This window comes from Papio anubis, chromosome 14 (assembly GCF_008728515.1).
Source record: "Papio anubis isolate 15944 chromosome 14, Panubis1.0, whole genome shotgun sequence".
Classification (NCBI taxonomy): Eukaryota; Metazoa; Chordata; class Mammalia; order Primates; family Cercopithecidae; genus Papio; species Papio anubis.
This window is the reverse complement of record NC_044989.1, coordinates 3,241,334-3,257,281: the sequence shown is the minus strand read 5'-3', so window position 1 is coordinate 3,257,281 and position 15,948 is coordinate 3,241,334. Positions and strand designations below refer to the sequence as shown.

At 43.8% G+C, this 15,948-nt stretch overlaps 1 protein-coding gene across 3 annotated transcripts in view; it reads right to left on the bottom strand.

Annotated features, from left to right (window-relative positions):
- The window catches only part of TRAPPC12 (trafficking protein particle complex 12), a 108,164-nt gene that overhangs the window by 91,004 nt on the left and 1,212 nt on the right, over positions 1 to 15,948 (bottom strand). For all 3 annotated transcript variants that reach the window (XM_031654904.1, XM_031654906.1, XM_031654905.1), the window contains exon 2: positions 9,698 to 10,766. In XM_031654904.1, the coding sequence (XP_031510764.1) occupies positions 9,698 to 10,762 (1,065 nt within the window). In that variant the 5' untranslated portion in view covers positions 10,763 to 10,766. The remainder of the gene's footprint in view (positions 1 to 9,697; positions 10,767 to 15,948) is intronic.

Below are 15,948 nucleotides of genomic sequence, written 5' to 3'. Positions count from 1 at the left end.
AAAAATGAGACCACCTGAACCAAAAACCACAATTAAAACAAAACCCAAACCCAAACTGAAGGATGTGGAGAAACTGGAACCCTCACGCGCCACATCATCGGTGGGGATTCAACATGGAATAGCCATTCTAGAAAGTCTGGTGGGGCCTCAGAATGTTGAACAGAGTTACCGTAGAACCAGCAAGTCCATCCCAAGCTATACATCCCAGATAGCTGAGAACACACAGACACAAACACATGTGTGTGAATGTTCACAGTAGCATTACTGACAATAGCCAAAAGGTAGAAACAGCCCAAATGTCCACCAACTGATGAACGAATAAAAAGCAGCAGTAATTTTCTTCTCTCCATTTCAGGGTAACTGGGACTGTCTTGATGTGAACAACTGCAATATTGCTCAGAGGAAATCTAACAACTGTCTTCACACACAGCAAAGGACTGTGACCCGAGAGAAGGAAAACATGACTTGAACTCTTGAACCCAATGGCACTTTTTGGACCACACTGCAGGAGAATCCCAAGCAGGGTTTGGGATGTCACGGAGGTTAAGGCGGACGGGCTGAGGAGGTTGAGACTGTACTCAAATATGCTTTCCCAACATTCTTATTTTGCTAAATTACTAGCAACAATGGAGGGAAAGTGTGAGAGTATATGTGTGAGAAAGAATATACAACATTATCTCTATATAAGTTCCACCTACATAATCCTTTGTGGTTTACTCTAAAAACTCAGCTACAATTTATAACATAATATACTAGAAAATGGTTTTGGAACCTATTTACAAACTGTATAATTCTTATATCCAGAGACCTAGAAAGGAAGGAGCTAAGCAGAGAAAGGGTTTCTGTGGGAGCCCTTGAGTTTACTGCTGATCACTCAGCTATATGTGCAGACGGTGCAGCTCTGAAGACTGGAAAGGATGGGGCGCTGTGAGCTGGCAAGCCCAGAGCTCACACAGGGCTGAAGGGTGCTCAGTGTGGGTCTGCCATGGACGGGGCGCTGTGAGTTGGCAAGCCCAGAGCTCACACAGGGCTGAAAGGTGCTGAGTATGGGTCTGCCACGGTGGAGTGCTGTCACTGAACAGAAGGGGCATTCAGAATAGACTTCAGAAAGGTCACCTAAAGGTAGAAGCTACTACTCTAAAGTCATTCTAAAAAGCCTAAAAACAAACATGAAACTAAACCTGTAAATAAGTTACTTGCTTGTCAGAATAAAGGACAAGTCTTTTCAAAGGAAGATGAAAAAGCCAGACATATAACCTGAAATCCACACCTTCTAATAAAAAATTACTAGACATGTAAAACATGTCCTGTAACTAAGAGAAAAAGTACATAAAAATAGATCCAGATATTACATAGATAATGGAACTTTCAAATAAGAACTTTTTTTTCCCTTTTCTTTCTTTCTTTTTTTTTTTTAAAGAGGCCTATGTTGCCCAGGCTGGCCTCAAACTTCTGGGCTCCAGTGATTCTCCTGCCTCAGCCTCCTGAGTGGCTGTGACTACAGGTACATGCCACCACACCCGGCTCAGAAAAGAACTTTAAGGTGTCTCTTATAAATGTTCTCAAGAGCTTAAAGTAAAGCTTGAAAATGATAAGAAAAGAAAAATGATACAAAGAAGAACCACATAAAAATTCCAGAGATAAAAAACACGGAAAAGTCAATAGGATTAGCTGCAAACTAAAAAGTCACAAGAAAAGATGAGTGAACTTAAGGACAGCAATAGAAATTCTAAACTTAACCACAAAGAGAAAAAGACTGGAAAATAAAAACAATAACAAAAACAGATCCTCAGTAACTTCTGTGGCAATATTAAGCAGTATGTATACTTGGAGGTTCCAGAAGTAGGAAAGAGAAAAAACACAAAAAATACCTGAAGAAATAATGACCAAAAATTTCCCCAAATTGACAAAAATGATAAACTCTCAGATCCAAGATGGTCAACGAATGCCGAGCAAGATAAACATAAATCCCATGTGAAGGTACGTCAGAACCAAACTGCTGAAAAACCAGGGATAAAATCGTAAAAGCACCTAGAGGAAAAAGATGCAATTAGGCACAGAAGAGCAAGGATAAGAATCACTACAGACTTCTCATCAGAAACTATGCAAGTCAAAAGACAGTGGATGGCATTTTACAAGGTCTAAAAAGAAAAAAAAAAAACTGCTAACCTAGAATTCTCCATACTGTAAACATGTTGTATATTCAGCAAAAATAAGCTTTAATAATGAAGATGAGGCTGAGCATGGTGGCTCATGCCTGTAATCCTAGCACTTTGGGAGGCCAAGGCAGGCAGATCACTTGAGGCCATGAGTTCAAGACCAGCCTGGCCAACATGGTGAGGCCCTGTCTCTACTAAAAATACAAGAACTGGCCAGGCGCAGTGGCTCACTCCTGTCATTCCAGCACTTTGGGAAGCTGAGGTGAGCGGATCACTTGACATTAGGAGTTTGAGACCAGCCTGACCAACATGGCGAAACCCCGTCTACTAAAATTACAAAAATTAGCTGGGTGTGGTGGTGCATGTCTATAATCCCAGCTACTCAGGAGGCTGAGGCAGGGGAATTGCTTGAGCCTGGGAGGCGGAGGTTGGAGTGAGCCGAGATTGTGTCACTGCACTCCAGCCTGAATGACAGAGTGAGACTATGTCTCAAAAAAAAAAAAAAAAAAAAAAAATTAGCTGGGTGTGGTGGTGCATGCCTGTAGTCCCAGCTACTTTGGAGGCTGAGGCGTGAGAATCACTTAAACCTGGGAGGAGGAGGTTGCAGTGAGCTGTGATTGCAAAACTGTACTCCAGCCTGGGCAACAGAGCAAGATTCTGTCTTGGAAAAAAAAAAAAAAAGATGTAATAATTTTGAAATCAATAAAAGCTGCAAGAATCTGTAGCTAGTACACCTGCACCCAAAATTAAAATTTCTGCCCTTCAAAAGATACTTAAGAAAATGCAAAAACAAGGCACAGAATAGTAAAAAAAAATTTGAAACACATTTATGGTGTATGATAGCTCATTTCCAACTAGGGTATTTACAGAACTCTTAAAACACAGTAACAATAAGACAAATATCCACAGTCTGAAGGATGGAGAAAACATCTGAAGAGATACTTTATAAAGATATACAAATAGCCTATATATCAAAGGATTAATAGATCAGATCCTACGTATCAAGTAGCCTGTATAACCTCAGTCATCAGAGAAATGCAAAAATCGAAAAAAGTTGATTATACCATGGATATAAAATAATTGGAACTCTCATGGGCTGCTGATGGAAATGTGAAATAGTGTGCCCACTTTGGAAACTGTTCTATTTCTTATAGAACGAAATGCATACTTATCATAAACCCCAGAAAGTACGCTAGTAAGTTTTTACCCAAGAGAAACGAAAATATATCCACACAAACGACTGTGCTCAAATATGCTTTCCCAACATTCTCATTTGCTAAATTACTAACAACAGGAGACAGTATGTGTGAGTGTGTGTGTGAGAGACAGAATATACAACATTCTCTCTCTGTAAGTTCCACCTACAGAGCCCTTTGTGCTTTATTCTAAAAACTCACCTACGATTTATAACATAATTTACTAGAAAATGGGTTTTGAACGTACTTACAACCTGGATAATTCTTATATATGCAGCAGTGGGAATTTAGTTAACAGCAAAGGCTCAAGGCTGGCAGTAATTATGGATTCTAGATTCAAGATTTTTGGTGCTGGAAGGACTCACTGGAGGAGACTCTCAGCCATCATCCACCAATCTTTGATCTCCCCTTCTTCTTTTTTTTTTTTTTTTTACTTTAGACAAAGTGTCAGAGTGGCTGGAATGCAAAGTTGCCCAGGCTGGAATGCAATGGTGTGATCTCAGCTCACTGCCACCTCTGCTTCCTGGGTTCAAGTGATTCTCCTGCCTTAGCCTCCCAAGTAGCTGGGACTGCAAACGTGCACCACCACGCCTGGCTATTTTTTGTATTTTTAGTACAGATGGGGTTTCACCATGCTAACCAGGATGGTCTCGATATCCTGACCTCGCGATCCGCCCGCTTCGGCCTCCCAAAGTGCTGGGATTACAGGTGTGAGCCACCGAGCCTGGCCCTCCCCTTCTTCTAGTAACAGAACTTCGGTTTTGCCTGGGCACATGACCCCTTACCTAAAGACTATTTTCAGCCTTTCTTGCAGCTTGGTGTGGCCAAGTCACTAAATCCTAGGCAGTGGGATGTGAGTGGACACATTGTCTTCCAGATGACGCATTGTAAAAGGAATGCTGCAGAGCTCTCCAGCCTTTCCCTCTTCCAGATAGCTGGAAGACAGCAATGGGAAAACGCTTCCTGGACTTGGTTGAGGAAGGTGGAGCCAATCCACAGCGCTGGTTCCTATCTCCAAAGTGTTCCACCACCCTGAAATAAACAGGGATCCCATTCCAGCCACCGTACCTTTGCCTTGCTTTGTTAATGCAGCTGAGCCTACAGCCTGACTGACAGACTTACCAAAACCTTTCATTTTACAGAGAAGAAAATAGAGCCACAGATGTTCAATGAATTCCCTTACGTTACACAGGTTATTGGCAAAGCAACAATTTGAAACCAATTCTTCCAATTCAAGACTCTTCCTAAGTTCACATACTGATCAGGGATATGTCTACGTATCAGGCAACTTCTGGGACCCTGGAGGAGACTTAGCTACTCATTCTTTATAGAACACTAAAATGAAGCCATTTGACTTCCAGTTCTTCTTCTTCTTTTTTTTAATGTGGGTAAATAGAAAAGGCATTTTATTTTTAAATTTTATAATATTTAGTTGACAAATACAAATTATATATATTCAAGGTATACAACATGATCATTTGTTATAAGGAGACGTTGTGTACTGAATTCCAAATCCAAATAATTAACACAACCGTCACTACCCATAGTTACTGTGTGCGTGTACATGTGTGAGGGTGGTGAGCGGACACTTGAAATTTGCTCTCATCAAATTTCAAGTAAACACTGCAGTATTACTAACTACAGTCACCATGCTAAATGTACATTCCATCCCCAGCACTCCTTCCTCTTGCATAAATGAAGCTCTGTACCCTTTGAGTAACATGTCCCCATGCCCCTCACACTCCCAGGCCCCAGCTTCTATGAGTCCGACTTTTGTAGATTCCACATGTAAATGAGATCACCTGGTATTCATCATCTTGTGTCTGGCTTATTTCACTTAACCTAATGTCCACCAGGTGCATGCATAGAGTCACAAATGGCAAGGTTTCCCCTTGTTTTTTAAGGACTAAATAGAATTTCATTGTGTATATTTTCTTTATTTTATTTTTTAAGAGACAGGTCTTACTCTGTTACCACGCTGGAGTGCAGTGGTGCAATCACAGCTCATTGCAGCTTTGAACACCATGGCTCAAGTGATCCTCCTGCCTCAGCCTCCTGAGAAGTTGGGATTATGGGCGCGAGCCACTATATACCACATTCTCTGTCCTCTCACCTATCGATGGGCGCTTAGGTTGATTCCCTATCTGGGCTACTGTGAAGAATTCTGCAGTGAACATAGAGCGCAGGCATCTCTCTGAGATCCTGATTTCAATTTCTTTGGATACATACCCAGAATGGGGGACTGTTAGATCATATGGCAGCTCTATTTTTAACTTTTTAGGGCACCTCCATAATGTTTTCCATAATGGCTGTATTAATTCACATTCCAACCAACAGTGTACAGGGGTCCCTTTCCCCACACCCTCACCAACTCTTGCTGTCTCCAGAGTTTTTGGTTAATAGCCATGATATCTCATTGTGGTTTTGATTTGCATTTCCCTGATAATTAGCGCTGTTTCTAGTTCTTTGATTTAAACAGAAATCTTTCTGAGAGAAATATAATTAGTCATTTTCTATGGTAGAGAGAAATACAACATAAGACGAAGAGGCCTGAACTAAGGCAAACAGGACCTGTGTTCTGGCACTGGCTCTGCAGTGTACTGGCTGCATTACCTAGGGTGAACACGCCCATGGGAATCTGCCTGGACCTCTACTGAGCCACAGTGCACTGAAATTATCCATTTGCAGGTCTGCCTTCCCTTGTCTAGGCCATCTGTCCTGGTCTGGGCTGGCGGATGGGCACCACGCCCTCCTTTGTGTCACGAGGAGAGAGGATGTCTGGGACATGGCAGGCTTGCTGGTGAACGCACCAGTCATTCGGATCTGTTTCCTCATCATAAAAGGAGAAACTGGACTGAATCAGAGGCCTTTCAGCTTTTTTAAGGAACAGGTGCTTTCCATTCCTTGAAAGCTTTGAGCTTGCTGCAAGGTATTCAGTACTCTTAGCCCTACTCACAAAATGTCATATGCTGACCCCAGCCCTTTTGTCAACCACAGTGAAACACCTCTGCCCATTTCCAAATGTACCTAAGACCCTTGGACTCCAGCACCCAGTTCGGAAGCAATAGGTTAAGTCTTTCCTGTGGCAGCCTTCAGATTTCCTCTGAGTTACAGTCAGAGGGAGAAGGAAACGGCGAGCATCAGAGGGTTTGAAAGACAGTGCTAAAGGCCAGACCCACAGATGTTAAAGGAATTTCACAGCAGAGAGGACAAACAACAGAGAGAAGGGAAGAAACATGGAGAAGAACACGAAAGCCATCTTGGGGGTACAGGGTACAGAGACAAGACCAGGGAGTGGGAGAACAGGTAAGGATTCAGCGACAAATAAATCTAATCCTACAATCCAAATACCCCTGACATCAAAGTCCGGAATTGGTATTCATTAAAAAGATCCTGCAAAGGTTAAAATATGCTCAGTATATTCTGCCTAAGAGGGTAGAGAAGGATGCCTAGACCAATGCCTGGTCAAGAGTAAGCACACAATAAATACAGTAAATGAATATTAGTAAATTAGTCAATGAATATTCTGGAAAGACTGCCATGTAAAATACCCAAAATATGGATGTCTATAGGCTTACACTTCAGTTATCTGAAAAAATTAATTGGCTTCATTTCTCTAGCATGTCACTTTTCTTTTCCTAGAGAATTCATCACTCCTAGGTCTCAGCCATCTATCAATTCAATAAAAATAGTCACAGTCATACAACTGGCTTATTGGCTTACCCGCCTATGTTGAGGAGTGGGTAAGTGGCTGCACTAAAGGGGGCTGTAGGTCCTTCTTTCAGTTCAGGAAAACAGACGCGCACAGGACCTGAGGCCAGTAAGCTGGGAGGTGGGGAGCCCCGCCATGTACAGTGCCATATGGAAACTACTAATCCTGTCCCACAATTTGGTTGCAATAAACTAAAATTGACATGCATATGATTTAATCTGATACATATGTATACATATATTTATAAAAAATTTTATTATACTATGCATGCTACATGTTATCGTCTGTCCTGATTTTCAAATTTAACAGTATGAGATGAACCTCATTAAGTATTGTTTTATATGTTTTTAAAAAATAGATTTTACAATTTATATTATTACTCACCAATGATCAGAGGAAGATTTTATTATTCAGAGCACTTTTAGGTTTGCTGCAAAATTAAGCAGGGTATAGAGATCTTCCATATACTGCCTGTCCCCCCCAACACACAGTCTTGCCCATTAGCAACACACCTCGCCAGAGTGGTCCACTTACTGCAACTGATGAATCTACATGGACATGGACACATCATTGTCACCCGAAGTCCACAGCTTACATGAGGGTAGACTTTTGGTGTGGTACATTCCATGGGCTTGGTAAAATAAATAACAACATGTACGCAGCATTAAAGTATCACACAGAATAGTTTCATTGCCTTAAAATCCTCTATGTTCCGCCTGTTCATCCCTTCTTCATTTTAAAAACTTACGTCAATATTCCATTGTAAAGATGAGGTGAGTCATATGTATTCAAGTCTCCTAATAACGGGCTTTTAGATTATTTCAGATTCTTCGCAAATATAAACCACCCTGATAGACATCTCAACAGCTGGTATATGTATACAAGTATGATTAGCTCCTCACAATACATTCCTAAGAGTGGAATTTCTGGGTCAAAGGAAATGCACATGTTGATGTGCATTTTAAAATTTACTTAAATATGTTTGTACTGATTTTGGTCTCATCTGGGCTGCCTTAGAGAGACTATTTTCCCACACTTCAACAAACAGTAAATCATGATTGATAGATGGAAATGGAAATGACTGAGTGTGATGGCAGCAGGAGGCAGACAAATCTCAGGCAGACAAATTCTAGGCAGACAGGACGTCCCCAGTGAAACCTGACTGTCGAGCTCCAGAGTTTAAAGCCTGGCTGCAAGTCCCGGATAAACCTATGGAAGGGACTGAGACCCTCTCGTCCCATGTGGCGCACTTTTATCTGACTGATTACCCCTCTTCACCTATTTTACATATACCTACCCTTCCCCAGTTGGTTTTTTCCACTATCGTTCCCACCTTTGAGTGGTGACTTCGTTTTAGCCTTCTTTTTTGCATGCTCACAATCAGCATGCACCCCTCCATTCTGAGCCCAAAAAAGCCCCTGAGTCAGCCACATCAGGAGAGAGACCACCTGACTTCCGGTGGGGGACCACTCTCGCCTCCCCTCTGGGCTGAGAGCTGTTTTGTGCTCAATAAATCTCTTGTCCGCCCTCCTCACACTCTGGTTGTCAGCATAATCTCGTTCTCTTGGAAGCAGGCCAGGAACTCAGGACTCCGCGGAATGCAGGTACCAAGACAGCAGTAACCCTGTAACCCTCCATCCCCCACTCCCTTCGGCTGCCCCACTCAACGGGAAGCAATGGTCTGTTAATGTGCCCGTTTGGAGCGGTTAAGATGCGCGTTAGTCGGGCTGCAGACGCGGGTCGAAAAGAGCCATGTGCACGCTCCAACGTCCCTTCTGGGGCTTCGGGGTCGCGGGCGTCGCTGTTTGGGCGCCACGGTGTTCCCCTCGCCTGGAGGCGAGAGTCCACTGTGGGAGTCACTTGTCACATGCCTGGTCCAGCTACAAGCCCCGCGTGGAGCCTACTCCTGTGCTGGCGGTTGGAGAAGCCCCAGGACCCCTGCACTCGGTTGCTAGCACAACCCACCTGCTGAGGGCTGAGAGCACAGTCACCGAGGCCACAGCATATGCCAAAGCGCAAGCCAGGGCGGCCCGGCAGGCCTAGTGGGCGAACCTGGGCCAAGAGGCCTGGGTAGGGGCATCGCCGACCGCGGAGTTCTCCGGCTGGCAAAGCGGCACCGAAAAAAATCCTGCGTTGTCTTTCATTAGCAGCGAGATCGAATATTTTTATATTACTATTTAGCTTAACATTTACATATTTCTGTGATTTGTTACTTTTTGGGTCACGCATATTTTTCTTATTCAACCTATAAAAATTCTACATCAGGCACGTTAAATGTTACAGGAATGTATTTTTCCCTATTTTAAAGAAAGAAATGGATTTATCATTTACCGGAGTTTAAATGTCAGATGGATTACAGGACATGGAGAACTGACTGAGAGAATTACCATAGAACTGTCTGCCTTGCTGGTATTTATTTCTGCAACTCTGAGTAGCAGTCCATTAAATACATTCTGTTGGGGGAAACCAACAGATCCTAACTACCCAGGCACAGAGGAACACAGCCGCTCCCAATCGGATGTTAGGAACTACTGAAAACAAGGCTTTCCCCGTCCCTTGAGGGGCACCACGCGTGCCTCACAGAGGCAGAGGGGAGGCGCGCCCTGCGGAGGCGGGAGACCCGGGCTCACCTGGATGTTGTCGAACCTGAGGCCCGGCATGGTAAGGTTCTCCTTGTCCACGAACACGGCGCCGCGCTGCTGGGCGGCCACGGCCCGCAGGACTCCACGCGTGGCCTCGCCGGGGAGCCAGGCGTCGTTCCTCCGGTCCATCTCGCTCATGCTCAGGGCGGTGGCGAAGGGGTCGTCACTCCCCGCAAACACTGCCTGGATGTGCGCGAACGGCTCTGGCGACGCCGGGGGCGCAGCGGCCTGGGGTCCTCGCATGGCCGCGGGTTCGGGGCGCCCCTCGGTCCCGGGCACCGACACGGGAGGCGGGCTGGCGGGAGCCGGGGAGCCCGCGCCGGGGTTGCTGACGGAAACGAAGGCGGAGGTCGTGAAGGAGTCGAAGAAGTCCGAGGCCAAGGAGTGGCTGGCGGCCGCGTCTCCGAAGAACGTGCTGAGGCTGGGGCTGGGCTGCACCGCCTGGGGCGGCGTCCTGGCCGGGGCCTCGCTGGCGCCTCCGAAGCTGGGCGACTTCACCATCTGCGGCTCGAAGCCGTCCCGGGGGGCCGGGGGCGCGCGCTGGCTGAAGATGGTGCACACCGGGACCGGCTCCGCAGCGGGAGGCTCCTGCTCCGGGCGCGCGGCTTCGCTGCCGGGGGCCTCGCGGGCCGCATCCTGCCTCGGGGCCCCTCCGCTCCTGGGGGCCGCGTCCTCGGGGGCGTCCTCGGGCGCACAGTCGCCGTGGACCTCGCCAGTGGGACTCGGGGTGCTCGCGGGCTCCGGGCCCGGGTCGCCTTCCCCTCCGGGCTCAGCTTCTTCCCGCGCTCGGCCCAGGTCGCCCGCGTCGCCCTCGCTGTTGTTGGGGGAGTCGGAGATGAGGACGCTCTCCATCATGTGCTCGTTCAGCTTGTCCGCGAGAGGACTCGAGCCTTCCGACGCGGTCTCGTTCTCTTCGGATCCAAACTCATCTCCGCCGAGATCGATGGTTTCCTCGTGGAACAGCAAGCCCTGCTCCTCCGGAGGCGCGAGCTGAGGGGGGTGCGGGGCCTCCGGGGCCGGGGTCTCCTCGCCGCCGCCCCCAGCGTCCTCCATGCCCCTGAAAGCAAAGACAGAAAGAAGGCCCCTCAGTGTGATCTTCGTTTACCTTAACCGAAAAATGCCTATTGCTTATAGACTCAAATGACTCAGACTTCCATTTCTCCGGCTTCTTATCCATGTGCTTTTGATTATGGTAAAATACACATAAAATTTAACACTTTAAGTTCAGCAGTGTTAAGTGCATCTACATTTCTGTGCAACCAATCTCCAGAACACTTTTCATGTTGCAAAACTAATATCCTATCCCCATCAAACATCCCCCCGTATACCCATCTCCCCCTGCCCAGAACATCCACTATTCCACTATAAAGTAAGTGGAATCACCTGATAATCGTCTTCTTCTCACTGGCTGATTTCACTTAGTATGAAGTCCTCAAGGGCTATTTACACTACAGTTTGGTCTGTTTTCCTTCCTTTTTATGGACGGAAAATACCTAAGGTATGTGTACACTACATTTGGTTTATCCAGCTATCTGTTGATGAACATGTGGGTTGCTCCCATCTTTTAGCTATCGTGGATACTCCTGCAATGAACGTGGGTGTACAAATATCTCTCTGAGACCCTGCTTTCAATCACTTTGGGTATATACCTAGAAATAACTGCTGGATTATATGGTAATTCTATTTTTAATTTTTTTTGAGGCACCAAAAATCTGTTTTTCATAGTGGCTGAACCATTTGTCATTCCCACCAACAGCGGACAAGCGTTCCAATTCACATCCTTGCCAACACTTGTTATTTTGTTTTTATTTTATTTCATAGTAGCCATTCCAATAGGTGTGAGGTTCCAGCCATATAAACACTATTTTATTCTGAGACTCAGCTAAGTCCCTCCTCTTCCATGAACCTCTCCCAAGACTCTTCAATTTATAATAGTCTCTTCACTCTTCCCCATGCTGTCCGCCCCCCTGCCCCAGCTCATATTATCTGCCTAACTCTGGAAATCTGAGACAGTGAGAATGACATGAAAAACTTACACAGTAAGAAAACAACAGCACGCTCACTAAGCACTGATGGCTGAAGCTGACAACACAACTAGCTAACATTTATCGGCACATACTATGCCCCTGGCTGTATACACATATGCCTATGTGATTCTCAGAACACCACTCCGAGATAGCTGCTAGCACTGTCTTCGTTTCACAGATGAGGACACTGAGGCCTTGGGAGGCTATGTTAGCCAAAATCACATAGCCAGTGAGTGGGGAAACCAGGACCAGCCGAAGCCGGCATGTTGAGGGGCCACTGGCTGGTAGAGGCCACAGAATGAAACAAAGAGCTCGAACTGTAAAGAAGTATTTGTTCCTTTCCTTGAAAAACTTTTACTTTATGTAATTTTACTCTGATAGTGAACAAATTCAAGTTAAGGAAATCTAAGAGACTATGATAAAAGATAAGGGATTTTTTTCAGAATAAAACAACACGTACCTTTTTTACTTAAAAAATGACACTTAGCTGATCTCTAGATAAGACTACCCTTTTCTCACTGTCAGCACTTCCATCACAGTATTCCCAAAGAGTCGGCCTTCCCAAAGCATTATGTTAAAGTAGTTAATCCAAGTTATACATTTGAAGAAGTTTCCGGTTCAGCCTGGTCAGTTACGAATTCCCTTATGCATTCATCCAATAATTGTTAAGTGCAAATGAATAAAAAAATCCAATGAAAAGGAGTAAAACCTTTGTTTCCTGCCATGTTTCACCGCGAGCCCAAAGAACAAACTGCCCTAGAACCCCAAAGGGGGAAGCCCCCTGGGCATGCTAAGGCTGCTCCTTCAGGTCCCACCTGCACAGGGGTAGAGGCTGGGCACAAGGAGCAAACAAGCAGCCTGAGGCAGTGCCCTCTGGAGTCTCCCAGCAGGACCTGAAGGCACTACCGTGGTCTGCATATTTTATTTTAGAAATAAGAATTTATTTCCATATAAGCTAATGATGAGAGAAAGGGATTTTCCCTCCCTCTCATCTCCCCTCAGCCCTAACAAGATTCTAGGTTCTAAAGCTAATTCTGATTCAATCTCACAGATTTAAAAAGTTGTATTGCCTTTGTGAAGAAACATTTTTTAAGAAACAATTCTTACTATTATGAAGATGAAGCTGCTTTAAACTTCTAAGATTTAGGGAAATCTGTTTATCAGAGATACAATAACAAAGAACATCGCCTAGAAAAAATTACCAAAATAATAAAAATTAAGGTAAAATGCTTCTAAATTATAAAGCTTAAAAACTTTATAAAATGTAAATTAAAGAGAACTGATAAAATAGGAATGTCCAAAATTTTCATTAATACCTGCAGACCACTTTTGAGAAGAGAATAAAAAAATAAATTTTATTCTTAAGTAAATACCAAAGTAATAAAAAGCCCTAATAATTTAGGGCAGGGATGATCACTTTTGCTTTCACACAAATAAAATCTAGATGCAGGAAAATGCTTGTAAGGATCTGAGGGTTTCTTCTCTAGAAAATCAAGAGGAATGCTCAAATAAAAATGATACAAAACATGATTTAGATGACGCTTTTATGAATGGGAAGACATAAAGTTACATCTATATAAATTATATACGTTAGATTTTGTTACAAGGGACATATAATTTTTAGCAAAATAGCTTCTTCACTTCAAGGGTTTCCGTACACTAATCTTGTTCCAATGTAAGGTTCAAATGTAAAGCAGACAGTAGTAATAACCATGTGTATATGACCAGATAGTTCTATAACCATAAAAAAAGTACAACTAGTAGTTAAGTCTTCCCACAAAGAAAATATAGGGTCCAGATGGTTTACCAGTAAAGTCTACCAAAGATTCCGTACAGATAATTCCTATAGCACAAAAATTCTTGCAGAGAAGAAAAAGGACACACGACCCAATTCACTTTATAAGGCTAACATAATCTTGAGACCAAAATATGACAAGGCCATACTAAAAGGGAAACTATCATCTCACTCATGAACACACATGCAAAAATCTTGAAATATTAGCTAACTGAATCAGCAATGTATTTATCTTCATACCAAACTCAGGTTATCCCAGAAATGTACTGTTGGTTTAATGCTAGGAAATCTTTTTACGCAATTCAACACACTGATAGATTAAATCATAAAAAGTACATGACTATCTCAATAGATGCACAAGAAAGTATCTAATAAAATTCAGCATCTGCTCAAGATAAAACCTGTCAGCAAACTAGCAACAGAACGCAACCTCCTTAACGCAATCAAGGGTACTTACCAAAAACCTAAAGGAAACCTCAAATGAACGGTGAAACGTTTAAAGCTTTCTCTTTAAAAGTAGAAAAAAGATAAAGATGTCCTCTTAAACGTTTTTATGCTGCCTAATACTAGAGGCCTCAGGCAGGATTAAGACACGAAAAATAACTAAAAGCTACAATAAAAACTGAAAAGAAAAAAATATAAACCTTCATTCTTCATGTATGATTATTTATGTAGAATACATAAAAAATCTATGGTATAAAGACTGAACTATTGGGCCGGGCACGGTGGTTCACGCCTGTAATCCTAGCAATTTGGGAGGCCGAGGAGGGTGGATCACCTGAGGTCAGAAATTCAAGACCAGCCTGGTCAACATGGTGAAACACTGTCTCTACTAAATATACAAAAATTAGCCCGCCGTGGTGGCGGGTGCCTGTAATCCCAGCTACTCGGGAGACTGAGGCAGGAAAATTGCTTGAACCCGGGAGGCGGAGGTTGCAGCGAGTGGAGATCGTGCCGTTGTGCTCCAGCCTGGGCAACAACAGCAAAACTTCATCTCAAAAAACAAAACAAAACAGAAAACAAGACTGAACTATCACAAGGGAATGTGTTGCACACATTAAGGGAAGAGATGATTTCCCTCAAGTGATGTGTCAACAAATCATGCATCTGGGAAAAAACAAACTTGGAATCTTGCCTCACCTCAGACACAGTATCAATCTCAGGGACATTAAAAACTTAACTGTGAAGGCCGGGTACAGTGGCTCACACCTGTAATCCCAGCACTTTCGGAGGCTGAGGCGGGCAGATCACCAGGTCAGGAGTTCAAGACGGGCCTGGCCAACACGGTAAAACCCCATCTCTACTAAAAATACAAAAATTAGCCAGGTGTGGTGACGGGTACCTGTAATCCCAGCTACTCTGCTACTCAGGAGGCTGAGGCAGGAGAATCACTTGAACCCAGGAGGCAGAGGTTGCAGTGAGCCGAGATCGTGGCACGACACTTCGGCCTGGGTGACAGAGCAAGACTCCATCTCAGGGGAGAAAAAAATTAACTGTGAAAGGCAAAACTTCAAAACTTTCAAAAGAAAATATAAGATAATAAACTAGGCCTAATAAATAAGTACAAACCATAAAGGGAAAATGGATACATTTGCTATATTAAAATGGAAAGTTGTATCATGAAAAATCTAAAAAAAGTGAAACAAATGTATCATTAAGAATCTATAAAAAGGGAAACAAACAAATGTAACTGAGAAAGGATTAACATGAAGAATACATACAGAATTCCTACAAATTAATAATAGGATACTAAATGATCCATAAGGAAAATAGGCAACAGGGCTGAAAGGGGTGTACCTTTGAACATCCCTATTGAGAAACCACTTGGTATTATCTAGCAAAGTTTAAAAAGCACATATCTTATCACTTCAATAACTATACATTTCTATTTTTCCCAGAACAATTTTTCACCCATGGTTTAAGTTATTACTATTATTTTATTAGTATTGTTATTTTCTGAGACATAGTCTTGCTCTGTCACCCTGACGGGAGTGCAATGGGACGATGGTGGCTTACTACAGCCTTGACCTTCTGGGCTCAAGTCCATCCTCCTGCCTCAGCCTCTGGAGTAGCCGGGACTACAGGTGTGCGCCACCACACTCAGCTAGTTTTGTATTTTTCGTAGAGATGGGGGCTCAATATGTTGGCCAGGCTGGTCTCAAACTTCTGGGCTCAAGTGATCCTCCTGCCTTGGCCTGCCAAAGTGCTGAGATTACAGGCGTGAGCCACTGTGCTTGGCCTCAGTAAAATCATTAAGTGTCTCCTTTCACTCTTAAAGGAGTCTTGGTTGAGACAATTAATATGCGGTCATAGTACCTAGGACCTAGCAATTCCATTGCTAGATACATACCATGGAGGAATACCTGTACATGAGCAGTGTAAGCTATGATGCTGACTTCCATAAATAACAAATCAAA